At 46.0% G+C, this 21,843-nt stretch overlaps 1 protein-coding gene across 1 annotated transcript in view; it reads right to left on the minus strand.

The window, feature by feature from the left end:
- Positions 1-2,184: 2,184 nt before the first annotated feature.
- LOC143983796 (sterol O-acyltransferase 2-like) overlaps positions 2,185-21,843 on the minus strand; it is a 433,796-nt gene continuing 414,137 nt past the window's right edge. The window contains exons 12-15 of the mRNA XM_077483886.1: positions 21,152-21,250; positions 20,920-21,055; positions 20,099-20,244; positions 2,185-3,606 (exon numbers count right to left, since the gene is read on the minus strand). Of these exons, the coding sequence (XP_077340012.1) occupies positions 3,556-3,606; positions 20,099-20,244; positions 20,920-21,055; positions 21,152-21,250 (432 nt within the window). The 3' untranslated portion in view covers positions 2,185-3,555. The remainder of the gene's footprint in view (positions 3,607-20,098; positions 20,245-20,919; positions 21,056-21,151; positions 21,251-21,843) is intronic.

Raw genomic sequence — 21,843 nt, forward strand, 5'->3', positions numbered from 1 at the left:
AAAAGATCAGCAAAATGAAAGAATTGGTCCTTTCCGCACAATACCAGCAGGAACACTATTCCAAGACCTGGTCGCTCTGGAATGTCTTTTTGGTCTCAGAGGAGGGAAGAACCTTCCTTGACAGTAACCTGAATAACTAAAACTTAGTCTGTGTTCAGTGAGCACACACGGGGTTCACCTCCGTATACCCGTCCCCTATCCTCCTTATCCTTTCCCCTTCTCCACCTCCCCGTATCCTTACCACTCTTTCTCCCTCTGTTCTTTTTTTCTTGCTCCCCCTCTCTTTTTTTTTCTCTTTCTTTTTTATTTCTTTGGATCCAGGCTTCTGGGGTCCAAAATGTATCCTTAATATATAGTTATAAAATGTATTAGGACTGGTCTGGGACTATAGATGGGGCAGTATATATGGTTTGTTTTTCTTTATATGTGGAGTATTCTAGGAGTTGGGGCAATGGGGCTGATTTACAAACGCTTTGCATTATGAGTTGCGGCGCTCGCCGATGCGCAACGGTCGCTTTCGTATTCACAAAGCATTTGTGTCTGTAACACAGCGCAATTCCCCATTTACTATCAACATGCCGGCGCACGGGAGGTGGCGACTGGTGCGCCGCTATAGACCTGGCGCACACATTCTTCAACTCAGAATTAAAAGAAGATGGAAGTGCAAATATTATGGGGTTGATGTGGGTGATATGAGAAAGTATAGTCATAACTGTCCAAGTAACAAATATGCCCAAATTAGAACGGAAAAGTAACTTTCTGTGAACAAGCTTGCTGCGCCTGCAAATACACTTGGAACTGCGCAAGGTCAATTTATGCACTGCGCAAGCGGCATTTGCGCACGTTCAAGTGCTTTGGTTCACTGCGCTGGCAAAATTCCATACCAGACCTGAGTATGGATATTAAGGGGAACCCCGCACCAAATAAAAAAAATGGCATGGGGTCCCCCTCAAAATCCATACCAGGCCCTTCAGGTCTGGCATGGATTTTAAGGGGAACCCAGTGCCAAAGCAAAAAAAAATGGTGTGGGGGTGCCCCTCAAAATCCATATCAGACCCTTATCTGAGCACACAACCTGGCAGGCCGCAGGAAAAGAGGGGGGACTAGAGAGCGCCCCCCCTCCTGAACCGTACCAGGCCATATGCCCTCAACATGAAGTCCATGTTGATGAGGACAAGGGCCTCATCCCCAAAACCCTGGCTGGTGGTTGTGGGGGTCTGCGGGCAGGGGGCTTATCGGAATCTGGAAGCCCCCTTTAACAAGGGGACCCCCAGACCCGACCTCACCCCCTGTGTGAAATGGTAAGCCATTTCACCAAAAAAGTGACATCACTGAGTGTTAAAAATGACAAGAGCCAGTTTTTGACAATTCCTTTATTAAAGTCTTCTTCTTTCATCTTCTTTCTTCTGGTCTTCTTCCTTCCTTCAACCTTCAGTTTCTTCCTCCATCTTCTTCTTCCTCCGATCCTCTTCTTCTTGCTCCATTGTTCTCGTCCGGCATCTTCCTCCACGGCGTCTCTTCTTCCTCCCTTCCTTCTCGGGCCGCTCCGCGCAATGGGAGGCTCCCACTGTGTGAAGCTTCTCTTCTTCTGACACTTATATAATGGAACTCTGCGTCAGAGGGTTATATAAGAACTGTCAGAAGAAGAGAAGCGTCACAGAGCGGGAACCTCCCATTGCGTGGAGTGGCCCGAGAAGGAAGCGAGAAAGAAGAGGCGCCGTGGAGGAAGATGCCGGACGAGAAAACCAGAGGAAGAAGAAGATGCAGGAAGAAACCCGAAGGATGAAGGAAAGAAGAAGGAAGAAGACCAGAAGAAAGAAGATGAAAGAAGAAGACTTTAATAAAGGACTTGTCAAAAACTGTCTCTTGTCATTTTTAACACTTTTGTCACTTTTTTGGTGAAATGGTAGGAGTACTTTTGGACCCCCTTACCAATTCACACAGGGGAGAGGCCAGGATCTGGGGGTCCCCTTGTTAAAGGGGGCTTCCAGATTCCGATAAGCCCCCCAGTGGCAGACCCCCACAACCAGGGCCAGGGTTGTGGGGATGAGGCCCTTTTCCTCATCAACATGGGGACAAGGTGCTTTGGGGGGACCCCAAAGCACCCTCCCAATGTTGAGGGCATGTGTCCTTCTATGGTTCAGGAGGGGGGCGCTCTCTCGTCCCCCCTCTTTTCCTGCAGCCTCCCAGGTTACGTGCTTGAGGGGGACCCCCACGCAAATTTTTTTTTTTTTGGCGCGGGGTTCCCCCGAAATATCTATACCAGACCTGAAGGGCCTGGTATGCTCTTGGAGGGGAACCCATGCCTTTTTTTTTTAGTTTTTTTTATTAAAGTCGCCTGGCCTGGGGGCGACTCAAAGTCATGTTGTAAGTTGCCCCAAGTCGTGTTGTAAGTCGCCCCAAGTCACGCTGTGATTCACACTCAAGTCGTGTCCAAGTTGCCTCCCAAAGTCGTGCTGGAAGTCGTGTTGCCCCTGTGTGAATGGACTATTAATGATACGGCATGCGCTATTATCAATGTCATATTTTCGTGTACGCCGGCATATTATCATCTGTTGCGCTTATGCATGCACCGGTTCATACGCTCACTTAATAATCTGGCGCAAAAATTAAGGTATGAACCGGCGCAGCGCATTCATTTTAGTAAATCAGCCCCCATGTGTCTAGCATTGATATTGCGGAATATGGGACACAGTCTGGATCGCTATTCAATATCGGGTTCTAATCTGTGATGTTTAATTTGAATGTTGTGTTGTGCTTCTTTTTTTCTGAAATGCCCTGCTGTATGTCCTTGACTGTGTCCTATGACTAAATAAAATATTGAAAAAAAAAAAGAGTAGAAACAAGTAATGGTACAAGAATCTAAATGATATAGACAGACAAACTGTACATACAAATTAGACGTGTATAAAGTCAGGAGATCAATCAATTGAACTTTATCAATGAGAAGAGTACTGAATTCCCATCTAGCCTAAACAGTCACTTGGTATGGACCATTCTGGGAATTACTTGGGGCTACCCATTACATTTTTTATTTTTTATACATATTAGAACAAAGAGAAAAAAAAGTGGTAGAAATAAAGGAAAAGGCAAACAGAGAAGGAAGGAGGGGAAGGTTGAGAAGATGGGTTCATATTTAAAAGAGAGCTGCCCCTTCCTCAGAAAAGATGAACGTATTCCATAACCTCCACGTTTTAGAATATTTTTCACATTTTTGTGTTGCGCTGTAAGGATTAAGTCTTCCATTTTATTTATTCCACTTTGTGAAGCCAAAGACTTATGGTCGGTGGTTATGCACTCTTCCAGTGGAGGGGTACAGAGGATTTGGCAGCATTCAGAAGATAACAATAAGGCATTTTATTGACACTAAGCTCTATTAGTGTCAACGCTATAATTTAGGTAGGGCACATTGACTAGAAAAAACACATTTGCTTCCAGAAGTACAACTGATTGTTGTGATTTAAGGGATTTTTAGTGATCTGTAGAAAAAGGTCCATACATCCAGTCAATACCACTACATATTAAAAGTTTCTAGAAATATATTTGGTTCTTTGGTCATAAGTGGCAGGACCATGAGCGAGGTGTCACCAGTCCCCAGAATGTTTTCTGCAAAAAGAAAATCCATGGATAAATTGATTTGTCAAAGTTATTTGCATTAAAGTGACACTAAACAATATTCTTATTCTCTAAAAAGCAAACAATCTATAGAAAATAATCTATACACATCCACTCTAATGGCCCTGTAACCTTTTTTTATGAAATTGTTTCTAATGCCGCATACACATGATCAGAATTCCGGCCAGAAAAAGACAGATGAGAGCTTTTCATTGGAAAATGTGACCGTGTGTATGCTCCATTGGAATTTAGCTGCCCGAATTCCCGCCAGCCAAAAATTGATAGTATGTTCTCAATTTTACAGACGGAAAAACTTTCTATCGGTAATTCCGATCGTGTGTATGCAATTCCGAAATGCCAAAAATCACGCATGTTCAGATTCAACTACGAGACAGAAGTTATTGGCTACTGGCTATTGAACTTCCTTTTCCTAGTCATGTCATACATCGGAATTTGGTGTGACCGTGTGCAGGCAAGACAGCTTGAGCCAAATTCTGTCGGAATTCCATCTGGAAAATCATCAGAGATTTTTCCGACGAGAATTCCGATCGTGTGTACGCGGCATTACTGTGTTTTTTTCTGCCTCCTTGTAATGCCCTCCTGGAATTACCAAACATCTTTTCCCACCCCTCACTTGCATTTATGTGGAACAAGTAGTGCATGTTAATTGTGGTCATGTGCACTGCTCTATGCACATTACAAATTCCACAGTCCATAGTCCCTAGTCCATCTCAGCAGTGAGAAAAAGAGAAGGTGGCAATGTTCCTACAGACAATAAGTTCATGGAGAACAAACATAGCTACCTCCTAACAAAGTCAGATCACAGCAGCAAAACAAAAAAAAGCCCACATATTTGAGAACTTGTTAGGCGTGATACAAAATGGTTAGCAGATGTTAATGCTCATATTTCATATAAAATATCTTTATCTCCATAGGGGATGTCCAGGTAAATGGTATAAAATTTGGGATTAGATCAAGGTTTTACATGTGTGGATACAGGGCCGTCTTTAATATTGATTGGACCCAGGGCAAACATTTTCTTGGGGCCCCCCCATGCAATTTCACTCTCCACCTTCTCTGAGACATAAAATAAATAGCAGCTCTACTTAAAACCAGTTTAGTGTATCAGATCAGGCAGCAATTGCGATTGTTTGCCGGAGGTTACAGCATATCATTTCCACTTACTGACTGATTGCTAGAGGTTACAGCACACATTAAGGCTCACTGATTAGTTGTTAGAGGTTACAGCACATGATTTCTGTTTGTTGATTGGCTGCTAGAGATTACTGTACAGTAATACTGCTCACTGGTTGCTATAGGTTACAGCACATCTTCTCCTCCCTGCAAGGGGGCATGATATACATATGAATACTGCCTTTATTTACATATCAATGCCGCTGGCCTAAGCTATTTATATATGCATGTCGTTGCTACTTACATATGAATGCTGGTAATGTACATGTAAACACAGGGTCTGCAGGTGAGTCATCTGTACACAACAATAGGGCAGAGCTGGGCAGCATTAGTAGCAGCACTTCACACTGAGATATCAGGACACAGGAAGGGACTAAAACTTCAATGGGCGAGGGAATTTAAACTGGGATAGTTGGCAAGTATGAGGCAGCTGCTTTGGGCCCCACAACAATGACAGGGCCCAGGGCAGCTTCCCCTTTTGACCTGCCTTAAAGACAGCCCTGTGTGGATATGGAATTGTAATTCCTTGTTCCCATACAGAAGATGGAGTTAACATCTTTAAACCCCATTTACCTATATACTATACAATACACAATGCACCGCTCCATTTAACAAAAGTTGATTGTTGTGTCAAATTTAATTGGAACATTGTCAGCTGAACATGGCTTACAGTACATCCAATCAGACACAGACAACATTGGGCCATTCTGAAAGCCAGCGACACCGGCTATCAGAATACAATAGCCTGGCAGAGAATATTTGTCTGGCCACACTTTTTTAGCATGTATGGAGGAATCTGTTAAGCTGGATATCCAATTGTAGAATTTTGTTCAAAATCATTTTAAGAATGTTCATTTGATTTTCTAATTGTTAATGGGGGTCAAATAGATGTTTGGTTTTATTCAAAATGATGGGAAAATTTGAAGGAGCCAGATGGAAATGTATTTTGTTTGCAATGCCAACTATGAAGTAGGATCCCTCCAACACAGTACTGTGTTCAAATTTAAAGTGGCAGATTCAGTTACTTCTTTCTGAAGTCATCCAATCAAGAAACCCAAACCTCTTTAACGGAGAAGTATATCCAGAGCTTTTTTGGCAATACTTCTCTTGTGAATCACAGGAGTACACTTAATTTTGCTCTCCTGTGACCCAGAATCAGCCTGCTAACATCAGAGCTGCTCCAGGCTCTGGAAGGATCCCAACCATATTGTCTGGATCCACCCAGCTGCCTGATTGGCAACTGGCTCTGGAACTCAGCGTGTGGCTGAGTCCCCCCCCCCCCACAGAGTGCTGGGCTGATCAGAGAATGGTGACTGTCAGTCACTACACTCTGCTCTAAGTGGACCAAGAACTGAGTTATCAGAGGTCATGTGAGTATATATCAAAGGTGGTAGTAACGGCGCACACCTGCTATTAATTATACTTATTGCGAGTATTTGCTAATCAATATGTTATATATATGCCCGATTTTGTGTGAATGTGTGGGAGAATAAAAAAATGTGACATAAAGATGTATGCGTGATAAAGTCTTGCGTGAAATTGTGAAAATATTTTAATGACCAATAAAAGCCAATAAATATCAAGTAACCTATGCTATGTGAAACAAATGCTCTGCCAGTATAAGTCGCTGTCAATATGCGCAAGAGTATTGAAATTTTAATGTGCTTAGTGCAAAGCATTCATAGTAAAGTGCACAATGCTCCTGAAAAATGCTGGAATGAAGGAGTGTTTAGTGCAAAACATTCATTATAAAGTGCACGGTGCTCCTGAAAAAATGCTGGAATGACAAAAAGTGCTGCTTGCTATTTAAAGTGCCAAGATATAATTACAGTCTTTATGCATTTATGAGATCGCTAGGTAGAGGCATGCAGTAAAAAAGTTGATATAAAAAATTGATATAAAAAAATTGATATAAAAAGTTCAACTCCAGAAAACCATAAACAATAAAGCTCCAATAAAACTCCAATAAAACTCCAATAAAAAGTTCTTCTTAAACAAAGGTGACAGAGTGCTTCAGGATTCCTGGATAGCAACCGGTGCGATTTTGGTGTAAAAAAGACAATAATCCGCACTCACCAGCTCCTCATCCCCTTAAGGGGTTAATGCGCCTTCACAGTGTGAGCCCCTGTGTCGCTATGCTGAGCTGGTCCGGTTAGATATCCAGTGATAATCCAGGGATTTCCTCATGGAAAGTAAGATGAGGCAAACAGTGTAATCCAGTATTTAAATTTTATTTAATAAATTAATAGAAAGCTACTCATACAGTGTAAGATAAAACCGGCATTCAAATAATCCAGTATGAGTCACAATGTGTTTGAATTCACCGCCGCCGCCGCTATACGAGAGTGCATACACCTTAGGCCACGCCCTACGCGTTTCGTCATCGGACGTCGTCTGGAGCCATTAATGTCTAAACCGCTGGCAACAAAAGTGCCCGGAAGCACTTGGCTGTGACACACCTAATTCTACACCTTCATTCCTCTCAGAACAGGTTTCAGAGAGGACTGAAGGTCTAGTGGGGTTGGAGATCCCAGCTGATGAGGAGCAAGGAGAGGTCTGCTTTGTTCTTTGGTGTGGGTCTTTGAGGTACGCTTGCCAACGAGCTGCATGGCAGGTCAACATATGTCTGGTCAAGCATGTGGTGCCCAAGCGGCTGATGTTTTGGCCATGCGAGATACGCTTGAGACATATGTTGCAAATAGCAGTGGTGCGATCTGATGCACTCGTCTCAAAAAAGTCCCACACCAAAGAACTTTTAGAATATTGCGCAGAGGCAGCACCCTGCACAGGCGGAGCTCTGCGCTGTGATTCAGTCGGTGTGCTGCCCCTAAACTGGCCCCCGGAGGGCATCCTGCCTCATTGGACATGTGCCTCCTCCTCCTCTCTCCTACCAGGTACCCACGTGGAGGCAGTGCCCTGATCATCCCCTCCCTCTTCATCGCTGGAGCAAACCTGGCAGTTTGCTGCAGCTTGTGGAACATGACTGCCAGATTGCTGTCCTTCTTGAGCAACCCCTCTCTCTGCGCTCACACTACTGCCTTCCTCTAGTTGAGTATCATCATCAGAGCCTACAAAACACTGGGCATCCTCCTGGAGCATGTACCCAACACTGTGCTCAAAGAGTCCAGGAGACTCCTCAGGAGGACGTGGTGGGTCTAGGGAAGGAGCCACTGATGATGACCCTGAGCCTGGGTGAGAGAGGATGAGGAGGATGAGGAGGGCTTGGTCATCCACTCTACCAAGTCTTCCGCATGATGCAGCTCAACATGTCCAGCTGCCGAAAAGAAGGACAAGCATGTCCCATGGCCACGTGTTGATGATGATGCACCGCGTCCACGACCAGCACTGTTGTCTCTAGACACAGCCTGCTTGCCCTCCTTGTTGGCCTTTCAGACATGGTAATGGCCTGAAGGGAGATGGGAAAACCAGCAATTGGGTAGTGTATATTGTGCTGGAGGCACACAACACCCACTAACTCCTGCAGATGGCTCTAGAGAGAAGAGAAGAGCTATATAGGTGGATATAACAGTGTATAACGGTGTATAGTGCAGTCAGGGCACACAGACAACATGCACAATCTCCTACAACTGACTGCAAGCTCTATTACAAAAGAGCAATATAGCTAGCTATATAGGTGAATATAACGGTGTATACTGCGGTCAGGGCACACAGACAACAGGCACAAACTCCTGCAGATTGCTAACAGCTCAATTACAGAAAAGCAAGAATGCAAAATCGGCCGATAATGAACGGTGTATACTGTGTTGAAGGTACACAGAGAACACCCACTAACTCCTACAGACGCCAACACACTACACAAGGTCGCTGCGCTGGCGGCCTTATATAGTGTCGGGTGTGTACTACACAACCTGAGCTATGATTGGCCACAGGCATCCTGCCTGTGGCCAATCATGGCTCTCCTCACTGCCGGCGCTGTGATTGGCCAAGCATGCGGGGTCACAGTGCATGCTTGGCCAACCACGAGTCAGCAATGCACTGCAATGGCGCAGTGCATTGTGAGCCGTGAGCGCCACACGAATTTGTCACGAATGGCCCATAACATTCGGTATTCGCCGAACGTGTGAACAGCCGATGTTCGAGTCGAACGTATGTTTGTCTCGAACACGATGCTCATCCCTAGTCACAGTGCCGGGAGCACTCATGCAGCCCCAGACCATGACACTCCCACCACCATGCTTGACTGTAGGCAAGACACACTTGTCTTTGTACTCCTCACCTGGTTGCCGCCACACATGCTTGACACCATCTGAACCAGATATGTTTATCTTGGTCTCATCAGACCACCGGACACGGTTTCACTAATCAATGTCCTTAGTCTTTTTGTCTTCAGCAAACTGTTTACGGGCTTTCTTGTGCATAATCTTTAGAAGAGGCTTCCTTCTGGGACGACATCCATGCAGACCAAGGAGAAGGGATCTCACCACTCCAGGAGCACACATGCAGGCTGTAAACTGTCTCTTCGGCTGGGAAGCCACAGGTGCTGGCTATTACCACTAGCAACAGACGAAAAACAAGCTCTGGACTGCCGCACTCTTCAGAAGACCACTTTCTTTTATTGGAAAATCACATCACAGCGAACAAGGAAAAATTGCAGATGTTTTGCACTAGCTGTAGTGCTTATTCAGAGCAGACCAATTTGATGTGGTGTGCGGTTAGGGATGAGCCAAACATCCCCCCCCCCGGTTCAGTTCGCAACAGAACCTGCGAACGGACCGAAAATTTGCACAAACTTTAGAACCCTGTTAAAGTCTATGGGACTCGAACGTTCGAAATCAAAAGTGCTAATTTTAAAGGCTAATATGCAAGTTATTGTCCTAAAAAGGATTTGGGGACCCGGGTCCTGCCCCAGGGGACATGTATCAATGCAAAAAAAGTTCTAAAAATTGAAGTTTTTACGGAAGCAGTGATTTTAATGATGCTGAAAGTGAAAAAAAGTGAAATATTCCTTTAAATCTCGTACCTGGTAGTTTTCTATAGTATGCCTGTAAAGTGGCGTGTGTTTCCCATGCTTAGAACAGTCCCTGCACAAAATGACATTTTTAAAGGAATAAAAGTAAATTAAAACTGTTTGCGGCTTTAATGTAATGTCTGGTCCCAGCAATATGGATGCAAATCAGTGAGACAAACGGCATGGGTACCCCCCCCCCCCCCAGTCCATTGCCAGGCCCTTTGGGTTTTTTATGGATATTAAGGTATTAAGGGGAACCCCTCTGTCAGGAAAGGTTCCACCCGCTGATGATACTGTCTGACATTTGGCATGTAGTACTGTGGTCCACCAGCAGATGTCTCCTGGTAGTCTGGAACTGCCTGGGGAGCCTTCCCCTGTTAGTAGTATTATATGATCCTTAAGCCGCAGTACTGGCGTCCACCAGCGGGTAGTTCCTGGCAGTGTGGGGCCGACATCATCTCCTGCAATTAGGCATCACTTGAGTAATTGCAGGAGGTATGTATAAGTACCCGGGAGACACACTGATGCCTTGGCTTGGTATCTTCCTTGCTCCCTGACCCTGTGGAACTCTGCATCTGCATTTGAACCTGTTCCTATTCCTGTGTGTTACCTGGACCCTGAGTCTTGTACCTGACCCGTCCCTCCTGTGATCCATCAATCCTCTCCTTTTCTGTTTGTCTTCCTTCCCCAGCTGCTGACCCCCCGTTGTCGACCCTGGCCTGGCCCTGATTCTGGTATTCCCCTTTACTTGTATATAAATATATATATATTTGTCTGTTATTATTTGTGGGTTTCTGTTGGTGATTGTTTGGTTGCACTTTGTAGTATATTGGAGGTGGTTGTATTTATTCACTTATCTTAATAAATTATATATTTTCACCTTATCTGCGTTTGTTCCTCTGTTGCTGTCCACACAGCTCTGGTCACACTAGATCCGTGACACCCGCACCCAAATTAAAAAAAGGAAAGGCATGGGGCCCCCAGGCCCTATATACTCTGAACAGCAGTATAAAGGCGGTGCAAACAAGACAGGGACTATAGGTTTGTTGTTAAGCAGAATCTGTTTGTAATTTTGAACTGGTACATTTTTAAAGTGGAGCTCCAGTCAAAAAATCTATTTTTAAGCTGTTTGGAAAACATAGGGAAGCGTTATCACCCGTAATATTTTTTTGCTGTCTGTGCACCTCTTCAGAAGATTTCGCCTCACTTTCTGTCCCAATGACAAATGTTTTTTTGAAAATTTGGGGTTTTTAGTGAAACAAGGATTGGTGATAAAGCATCAGTGGAGAGGAGACACGTTTTTCCCATATCAACCCTTACAAGAGAGAATTTCCCTTCCTAGGGGTAGATTTCATCTCACTTCCTGCTGTCTCCTTCCATTTGTAGGAGACTTTTGTAAGTTGGATGTTTGAAAGTAGGGGCCTGCCCTATATGCTCTGCAGAAATTTGGGCTTAAGGTGTGGTTGGTGTTGCCACAACACTGTAAGCCCATGTACACACGGTCGGACATTCTGACAACCAAATCCGTTGGATTTTGTCCGAAACTGTTGCATACACATGGTCAGACAAAGTTGTTGGAAAATCCGATTGTACATAACATGATGACGTTATTTTGTTACACAGGACTACGGTCAGGCTAGTAGCCAATAGCTTTGGTCTAGGAATTTGATCTGAGCATGCGTGGCACTTTGTCCGTCGGAGTAGGCTACACATGATCGGAGTATGTCCGATCGGAGCATTTTGTCTGAAAATTTTACCGGCAAGTTGGAAAAGTTGGTCCGTCGGATATTCCGACGGAAACAGTCCGATGGAGACCACACACAGTCGGAATATCCAACAAAACGGTCCGATAGGACACATTCCGTCGGAATCTCCGACCGTGTGTACAAGGGCTAAGCCCTCACAGTTACTCTTGGTGGGCGCTGTAATGGGCCCTGCTGTGAAATATTATATCAAGAAATGTAATTACATGCCATTGTTGAACAGTGGTAGAAAAATTGGGCCTTTGGTGGTGGTGTTGCCACAACACTGCAACTCCTCACAGATATTGTAGTTGAGCGCAGCAACAAACCCTCCATCAAAATATTGCATCAAAAATTGTAATTACATGCCCCTGTTAAACGGGCTGGAAAATTGGGCCTTAGGCACTGGTGCTGGTGCCACAACACTGCAACCCCTCACAGATATTGTAGTTGAGCGCAGCAACAAACCCTCCATCAAAATACTGCATCAAAAATTGTAATTACACGCCCCTGTTAAACAGGGGCTGAAAAATTGGACCTTAGCCACTGGTGGCGGTGCCCAGTACCAAAAATGTTCTTACAAGCCATCAGCATGATTATTGAGGAGGAAGAGGATAGTAATTCAGCATAGCAGGATAGTCACTCAGCATCAGCATAGGCAGTCTTGAAGGGATGTGACATTTAAAAAAAAAAATATTCGGTTATGTCAGCATCAGGTGCTTTGTAGCTGGTGGTGATCCAAGACTGATTCATTTTTATTAAGGTCAGTCGATCAACCGAGTCAGTGGACGGGTGCACCCTGTGATTGGTTGCAAAGTCTCTAGCAGCACTGAATGTGCATTCCAAAAAAATGCTGGATGCAGGACAGGCCAGTAGCTCAATTGCATACTGTGCAAGCTCTGGCCAGTGATCCATCCTCAAGACCCAGTAACCCAGACGATTTTCGGTGGGAAAGGTGTCCAAGTCTGATCTTGCCTCTAGGTATTCCTGGACTATGTAAATCAGACGCTGGCAATAGTTTCCAACCGATCATACCTTGGGGCTGCGGACTAAAAAATTGTCTGAACGCATTGGTCAGACGGCCACCTTCTCCACCGCTCCTTCTGTGATTGACCGAAGCCTCAGCAACACGTTGACCAGGGTAAGGAATTTGTAACCACCCAGGCTCTGGGATCGCGTTGCACAAACCTTTCTGCAAGGCCCCCTGAAGAAGTTTCATCCTCTGCTCCCTCTGTGGCGGCAAGATAAGGTCTGCAACCTTACCCTTGTAACGTGGATCAAGGAGGGTTGCCAGCCAGTAATGATCCCTCTCCTTGATCCGACGAATACAAGGAACCTTCCGCAGGCTTTGCAGGATCAGGGAGGCCATGCAGCGTAGGTTAGCTGAGGCATTTGGTCCGGAGTCCTCTGGGTCACTAAGGACGACATGATCTGCAGCCACCTCTCCCAGCCACGTACAAGTCCATGGGTTTCTTGGGACTGTAAATGATCCCTTAAAGACTGCTGCTAATGCTGAGTGCTAGGCTCCACCTCCATGCTGACACAATCCTCCTCCTCCTCGTCCTCCTCGTCCTCCTCCTGTGTGATCGGCAGGCCAGCAGGAATACTGTCTGGATAAAGGGGGCCTTAAGAGGCAAGGAAGTCCTCCTCTTCCTGCCTCTGTTCTGCCTCAAGTGCCCTGTCCATTATTCCATGCATCATGTGCTCCAACAGGTAGACAAGAGGGACAGTGTCACTGATGCATGCACTGTCACTGCTCACCATCCTCATGGCCTCCTCAAATGGTGACAGGACAGTGCATGCATCCCTGGTCATGGCCCACTGGTGTGAGAAAAAAACCAAGCTGCCCTGACCCTGTCCTGGTGCCATAGTCGCACAGGTACTCATTGATGGCTCTCTGCTGCGTGTGCAGCTGTTGCAGCATTGCCAACGTTGAGTTCCACCTGGTGGGCATGTCACAGATTAGGCGGTTCTTGGGCAGGGTAAATTCCTTTTTTGGAGGTCAACCAGCCGAGCACTGGCATTATATGACCATTAAATGCACACAGACTTTCCTGGCCTGCCTCAGGACATCCTGTAATCCCGGGTACCGGCCCAAGAACCGCTGCACCACCAAGTTAAGTATGTGAGCGATCATGGGTCAGTTGTCCCTTTCGGAGGGCGGAGATGAGGTTGGTGCCATTGTCGCAAACCACCATTTCTGGCTTAAGCTGGCATGGCGTCAACCACCTCTCAGCCTGCCCCTGCAGAGCTGACAGAATCTCTGCCCCAGTGTGGCTCTTGTCCCCCAAGCACACCAGCACATGCACCACATGGCATCTTTTTGCCTGTGTACTTGTGTAGCCCTTGAACACCTATGGAGCACCGCTGGTTCTGAGGACAAAGCACAGGAAGAAGCCATAGAGGAAGAAGAAGAGGTGGGGGTGGAGGAGAGAGGTGTGTCAGAATCACCAGTAGTAGATTTTTGCAGGCGTGGTGGCAGAACAACCTCCAACACTACTGCACCTTGTCCTGCATCCTTCCTAGCTGCCAGCAGAGTCACCCAATGCACCGTGAAAGATAGGTAACGTCCCTGTCAATGCCTGCTGGACCATGAGTCAGTGGTAATATGCACCTTACCGCTGACCACCCTGTCCAGCGAGGCCAAGACACTACCTTCCACATGCCAGTAGAGAGCCGGAATAGCCTTCCGTGTGAAAAAGTGGTGTTTGGGAACCTACCACTGAGGAACCGCACATTCCACAAACTCACGGAAGGGGGCAGAGTCTACCAACTGAAAAGGCAGCAGTTGAAGTGCTAGCAATTTTGCCAAGCTAGCTAGCATTCAACCGCTGGGCATGTGGATGGCTGGGAGTGAACTTCTTTCGGTAGTGCAGCAGCTGGGGCAGGGAAATTTGCCTGGTACAATCTGACGTCGGTGTACCGTTTCGGAGAGGACTGAAGGTATAGTGGGGTTGGAGATCCCAACTGATGAGGAGCAAAAAGAGGTGCGCTTTGTTCTTTGGTGTGGGTCTTTTAGGTATGCTTGCCAACGAACTGCATGGCAGGTTGACATATGTCTGGCCAAGCATGTGGTGCCCAAGCGGCTGATGTTTTGGCCACGTGAGATATGCTTGAGACATAGGTTGCAAATAGTAGCGGTGCGATCTGATGCACTTGTCTCAAAAAAGGGCCACACCAAAGAACTTTTGGAATAACGCACAGAGACAGCAGCGCCCTGCACATGTGGAGCTCTGCATTGTGATGCAGTCGTTTGCTGCCCTTTAGCTGGCCCCTGGAGGGCATCCTGCCTCGTTGGAGATGTGCCTCCTCCTCTCTCCTATCAGGTACCCATTTGGAGTCAGTGACCTCATCATCCCCTCCCTCCTCATCACTGGAGCAAACCTGGCCGTATGCTGCAGCTGGGGGAACATGACTGCCAGATTTCTGTCCTTCTTGGGCACCCCTTCTCTCTGGGCTCATGTTACTGCCTTCCCTTAGCTGGGTATCATCATCAGAGCCCTCAAAACACTGGGCATTCTCCTGGAGCATGTACACAACACTGTGGTCAAACAGTTTGCGGGACTCCTCAGGAGGACATGGTAGGGCTAGGGCTAGGGAAGGAGTGACTGATGCCATTGAGCTGAGGGAAGAGGCCACGTTGGCACCTGCTTTGCCAGACAAAGTACCCTGAGCCTGGGTGAGAGAGGATGAGGAGGATGAGGACGGCTTGGTCATCCACTCTACCAAGTCTTCGGCATTTTGCGGCTTAACACGGCCAGCTGTCAAAAAAAGGATGAGCGTGTCCCATGGCCACGTGCTGATGAGGATGCATCGTGTCCATGACCGGCACTGTTGCCTCTAGACACAGAGCCTGCTTGGCCTCTTTTATTGGCTTGTTACTGTCTGTCTCTCCTTGTTGGCCTACCAGACATACTAATGGCCTGCAGGGAGATGTAGCTGCCCAAAGCTGAGATGTATATACTGATTATACTGCAGCTAGCAGAATCAACTGCCTGCCTGTAGTATTATTAGTATGAGAACAACGGCAATTGTATTCAGGTAAAGCTTAACGTGCACACTGTGCAAAGGACACTAAAACAAACTACTGCAGCTCCCTGCCTGTATTTGTATGAGAATGTCAGCAATTGTATTCAGGTAATGTTTAGGTGCACACTGTGCAAAGGACACAGAACACTAAGGCCGCGTACACACGGGCGGACTGTTGGCTCAACTTTGTCCGCTGAACAGTGTTTCAGCGGACAGTCCGCTCGTGTGTGGGGCTTCAGCGGACAGTTTCAGCGGACAGTTTGACGAACAAAGTTTTTCGGAAATTCCGAAAAACTGTCCGCTGAAACTTGGTTTGAGCGGACAGTCCGCCCGTGTGTAGGCCACTTTCGAAATGAGCAAACTGTTCCCGCTCGGAGGGAAGTCCGCTCATTTCGAGCGCGTGTGCAGGTAGGCGGGGCCCGCGAGGGAGACGTCGCGGGCTCCGCCGCCTGGAATGGACTTAAAGGGGAACCCCAACGCCGAAAAAAATCGGCGTGGGGGTCCCCCCAAAGTCCACAACAGACCCTTGTCCGAGCACGCTACCCGGCCGGCCAGGAAAGGGGGGCGAGTGAGCGCGCCCCCCCTCCTGAGCCGTACCAGGCCGCGTGCCCTCAACATGGGGGGTGCCTTGGGGAAGGGGGGGCCGCGCGGCCCCCCCACCCCAAAGCACCTTGTCCCCATGTTGATGAGGACAAGGGCCTCTTCCCGACAACCCTGGCCGTTGGTTGTCGGGGTCTGCGGGCGGGGGGCTTATCAGAATCCGGAAGCCCCCTTTAATAAGGGGGCCCCCGGATACCGGCCCCCCACCCTATGTGAATGAGTATGGGGTACAATGTACCCCTACCCATTCACCTGTAAAATAAAAGTACCCAAAAAAAAACACAACACACGAGATAAAATATTTTATTGCACAGCTCCGGGGGTCTTCCGTCTTCGGGGGTCTTCTCGCCGGACTCCTCCGCTATCTTCTTGTAGCTCTTTTGCTAGCGGAGGAGTCCGGCTTTCTTCCTCCCCGCCGCCGGCCTCTTCTCCCGACTTCGGGGGTCTTGTCCCCCTCTTCGGTTCTTCTGCCGGGCCACCGCGCCTTCTTATAGCTCTTTTGCAGGTGGTGGCCCGGTCTTCTGTCGCCGCTGTCGCCGCTGTCGCCGCCGCCTTCCGTTCTTGTTCTTCTTCTTGTTCTTCTTGTTCTTCTTGTTCTTCTCCAGGAGATGTTGACACGTCGCTCTCTCCGGCCGGAATGCCAGAGCCGCGCTGTGCGGCCACTTATATAGTGACAATGGGGCGGTGTCACATGGTATATGTCACATGGGTTGGTCACATGGGTTGATGTCACATGGGGACTATGACATCGTAAGGGGGCGGGGTCACCATGTGACCAACCCATGTGACATATACCATGTGACACCGCCCCATTGTCACTATATAAGTGGCCGCTCAGCGCGGCTCTGGCATTCCGGCCGGAGAGAGCGACGTGTCAACATCTCCTGGAGAAGAACAAGAAGAACAAGAAGAACAAGAACGGAAGGCGGCGGCGACAGCGGCGACAGAAGACCGGGCCACCGCCTCTAAAAGAGCTATAAGAAGGCGCGGTGGCCCGGCAGAAGAACGGAAGGCGGCGACAGAAGAACGGAAGGCGGCGACAGAAGACCGGGCCACCGCCTGCAAAAGAGCTATAAGAAGGCGCGGTGGCCCGGCAGAAGAACCGAAGAGGGGGACAAGACCCCCGAAGACAGAAGACCCCCGGAGCTGTGCAATAAAATATTTTATCTCGTGTGTTGTGTTTTTTTTTGGGTACTTTTATTTTACAGGTGAATGGGTAGGGGTACATCGTACCCCATACTCATTCACATAGGGTGGGGGGCCGGTATCCGGGGGCCCCCTTATTAAAGGGGGCTCCCGGATTCCGATAAGCCCCCCGCCCGCAGACCCCGACAACCAACGGCCAGGGTTGTCGGGAAGAGGCCCTTGTCCTCATCAACATGGGGACAAGGTGCTTTGGGGTGGGGGGGCCGCGCGGCCCCCCTTCCCCAAGGCACCCCCCATGTTGAGGGCACGCGGCCTGGTACGGCTCAGGAGGGGGGGCGCGCTCGCTCGCCCCCCTTTCCTGGCCGGCCGGGTAGCGTGCTCGGACAAGGGTCTGTTGTGGACTTTGGGGGGACCCCCACGCCGATTTTTTTCGGCATTGGGGTTCCCCTTTAAGTCCATTCCAGGCGGCGGAGCCCGCGACGTCTCCTTCGCGGGCCCCGCCTACCTGCACACGCGCTCGAAATGAGCGGACTGTCCCCTCGTGTGTGGGACTTAGTACGACGAACAAAGTTTGCCGTATTTGTCCGCTCAAAAAGTGCCGTGTGTGGGCGTGTTCGTTCATTCAAAAGTTTGAGCGGACTGTTTGACGAACTTAGTTTCGGCAGACAGTCCCCACGTGTGTACGCCGCCTAAGTGAAAATAGTCTGTATATTATGAAGAGAATAACAGGAACGGATTTAGCTAAACTGAATACAGTGTATAAATATATATACAACACACATGGGATGCATATATATCCTCTACACACTGTAAGTGAAGCTAATTGACTCGCCTGCCTATTCTATCTAACTTAAATCAGATGACACTGTCTCTCTGTCTATCTCTCTCTGCCACCGCAACACACTACACAATTCCGCCACGCAGGCGACCTTATATAGTGTGGGGCTTGTACTAAACCCCTTGAGACATAATTGGCCAAAGCCACCCTGGCTCTCCGTTTTTCTGCTCTGTGATTGGCCAAAGCATGCGGGTCATAGTGCATGCTTGGCCAATCAGCAGCCAGCAATGCACTGCAATGCCGCAGTGAATTATGGGCCATGACGCGCCACTCGAAGTTGGTGTGAACGCCCCATAACGTTTGGAATTCGCCGAACGGGCGAACAGACGATGTTTGAATTGAACATGGGTTCGACTCGAACATGAAGCTCATCCCTATGTGCGGTGTATGGTCTGAGCACTGACAGGCTGACCCCCCATACCTTCAATCTCTGCAGCAATGCTGGCAGCACTCATATGTCTATTTCCCAAAGACAACGTCTGGATATGACGCTGAGCACGTGTATCCAGCTTCTTTGGTCGACCATGGCGAGGCCTGTTCTAAGTGGAACCTGTCCTGTTAAATCGCTGTATGGTCTTGGCCACTGTGCTGTAGCTCAGTTTCAGGGTCTACGTCCCAATTTTTATGAAGAATACATGGAAAAGGAAAAACGTGGGACTTCAAAGGTGTCGAGGAAAAAATATATATATATAGTATTTTTTTTTTAATTTATAAAAAATATTTTATTAATAACAATAATAACATTAACATAAAAAAATCCCATGTACATATATAGACACTACCGCTCTACATATTTCGCTTTGAGTGAGCTTCTTCAGGAGTTCTAGAGAGCTGTATGAAATGATTACTAAGAGAGATAAATAAAAAACAACTACAAAAATGGGATTAATTACTACAGAGTTACAATTACAAATTTTCAAAACATAGGTGCACAAAAATACACTTGTTTTTATATTTAATATTGCCAAAAGGGAATTTTACATTCAAAGAATACTATTGAAGCATAGAAGGACCTACCGAGTATGAAGAGTTTACAAAATAAGACGTCTGTGCGTTCACTTTCTGAATATTCCCAACAGACAACTCAATATTCAGAAATTGAACGCCCAGGCATCTTATTTTGCAAACTCTTCATACTTGGTAGGTCCTTCTATTCTTCAATAATATTCTTTGATTGCAAAATTCCTTTTTGGCAATATTAAATATAACAACAAGTGTATTTCTGAGCACCTATATTTTAACCATTTGTAATTGTAACTCTGTAGTAATTAATCCCATTTTTGTTGTTTTTTTATTTAGCTCTCTTAGTAACCATTTCATACAGTACTCTAGAATCTCCTGAAGAAGCTCACTCGAAGCAAAACATGTAGAGTGGTAGTGTCTGTACATGTACATGAAATTAATTTGATATGCAACAAGGGATTTTTCATGAGAATGTTTTTATTGTTATTAATAAAATATATTTTTTATAATTAAAAAATACTATATATATTTTTTCTTCGACACCTTTTAAAGTCCCACAGTTTTCCCTTCCGTGTATTCTTCGGCAAATATACAAGCTGTACACTCTTCAGTGTTGTCACATGAAAAGATATAATAAAATATTTACAAAAATGTGAGGGGTTTACTCACTTATGTGAGATACTGTAATTTACAGTAGGTTTTCCACCTTGCTTTTACTCTTAAATTTAACAATAAAAACGGTTTCCATAAACCCTACTTTAAGACATTACAGAGTTTTTACCTAATCCCAGTTAACAACATCTGCATAAGCCCAAACCAGATAATACCAGTTCAAAGATAAGTCTATAGAGTAAACCTAGTCATCAAGGTTGTATCACTCTGAGCTATACTTTGAAATGAATACTGTGAGTGATTTATGGCTGCTTTGTTTTTATATCTTACATAATATATATTATTCTGGATAATGCACAATATTGCTTGAATGTTAAAAGGTCAATGTACCTCTGTGAGTGGACAATGGATCCGTGCATACCATTCCTGACAGTATAGAGAAACCTGGATGCCCTGACCAATGAACAGGGAGGTCCATAGTATTACATTGGACACTGGACTTTTTCGTTTGTCATTGAGTATGAAATTAAACAGAACTAAAAAAGACAAGAATATACAGAGAGAGATTAGTTATTCACAGTACAAATATTTCTATACAGGACATACTGTATGCAAACCAGAACAAAAGTAAAAAAGTCAAGTCTTCTACAACAACCACAGTCAAGGTTATTCAACAAAAAGTTCTGTAACCTGTGGTAACTGAATCTGTTTGCTATGGGTTATTGCCCTTTAGTTTTGCCACCATCAATGAATATGCAAAGATTTAAAAAAAAAACAATAATAGTAAAGTATGTTGAATTTGACCAAACTATTTAAATTCTCCAAACTCAAATTTTTGCATTGCGCAAGGATGGTCTTTCCTTGACATTATGAAGTTCCAGACAGTAGCTTTCCTGACTGTAGGCCTCAGGCTGGGTCCAAGGTGAGGTGTATTCAGCTCAAGATATAGAAGTCAAGTTAAAGTCATTAAACAGCTTGCACTGATTTCCTTTCATGTTAAATTAGAAACTTGCACTTGTTTCACCGTTGTTGGTGGCTTTTGATAAAACCTACTTTATTGGATGTCATTGGAACCTTCAAACACAGGCAGAGGACCCTGCAAGATTTTCAGAAACCCAACATAACCCAAACATTAACCTAAAATCAGCATTCCTGCCACTTGATCCCAGCAATACCAGTAATAAAAGGTTAAGAATGATCTCCATCTGTACCTCCGAAAATAGTAAAGAGGCAAAACATAACTGGGTAAAAATACCCAAGTGATATTATCAAGGCATATTCATGCACACAAGCGGACATGAGAAATACGGCCAGTGTCACTGCTGAACGAAACTTCTTTTTTAGCAGCTGAAAACAAAATGAAAAAGAAGATCAATCACTTGTTTCAAAAATGACACTTATTTTTATAATTTGTCTATTTTTGTCTTCCTACCAGGCCCTTACCCACAGAAGGTCTTGGTACACATAATGAAAGAGCCAATCATGGATCACCACATTCCATGTCCGGTAATAGCTTGGGAATGAAGTGGAATTCCACCAGTCCTGTATAAACAAAACAATAATAACAGGTAATTTAAGACAAAGAAAAATGCTTGTGCTGCCCAATAGATCATACTCTGTTATTTGTTAAAGTACAGGTTAACGTGAAACAGACAGACCACTAAATACTGTATATACACAGATGCATTTGAATAGGTTTATTGTTTTTCCCCCACAAAATTGTAATTCTGCACAGCTGTCCTTGTAATTCACAAACACTTCTTCTTCTGACCACAAAGCTGATCAATCCAACAATGTTCAGGTTAAAGGCTAAGTTCACCCATTTTCTCTAAATTCCAGCTTCCCTATGTACCATTATACCATTAATGAGCCTCTGTTTCAGAAAAGTAAAAGCGTTCTTTATGTTCTAGGGCAGGCCACCAGTATCTCCTATTAAAAACTCCTGGCACTGGATCTCAAATTTTCCGACAACAAAATCCTTTGACGTAAATTCCGATTGTGTGTACACAATTCCGAAAGGCACAAATTGCCACGCATGCTCAGAATCAAGCAGAAGAGCCGCACTGGCTATTGAACTTCATTTTTCTCGGTTCATTGTGCGTGTTGTTCGTAACCGCGTTCTTGATGTTCGGAAT

This window comes from Lithobates pipiens, unplaced genomic scaffold, assembly GCF_037356315.1.
Source record: "Lithobates pipiens isolate NorthernLeopardFrog02 unplaced genomic scaffold, aLitPip1_a1.2 Scaffold_16, whole genome shotgun sequence".
In the NCBI taxonomy this organism is placed as follows: Eukaryota; Metazoa; Chordata; class Amphibia; order Anura; family Ranidae; genus Lithobates; species Lithobates pipiens.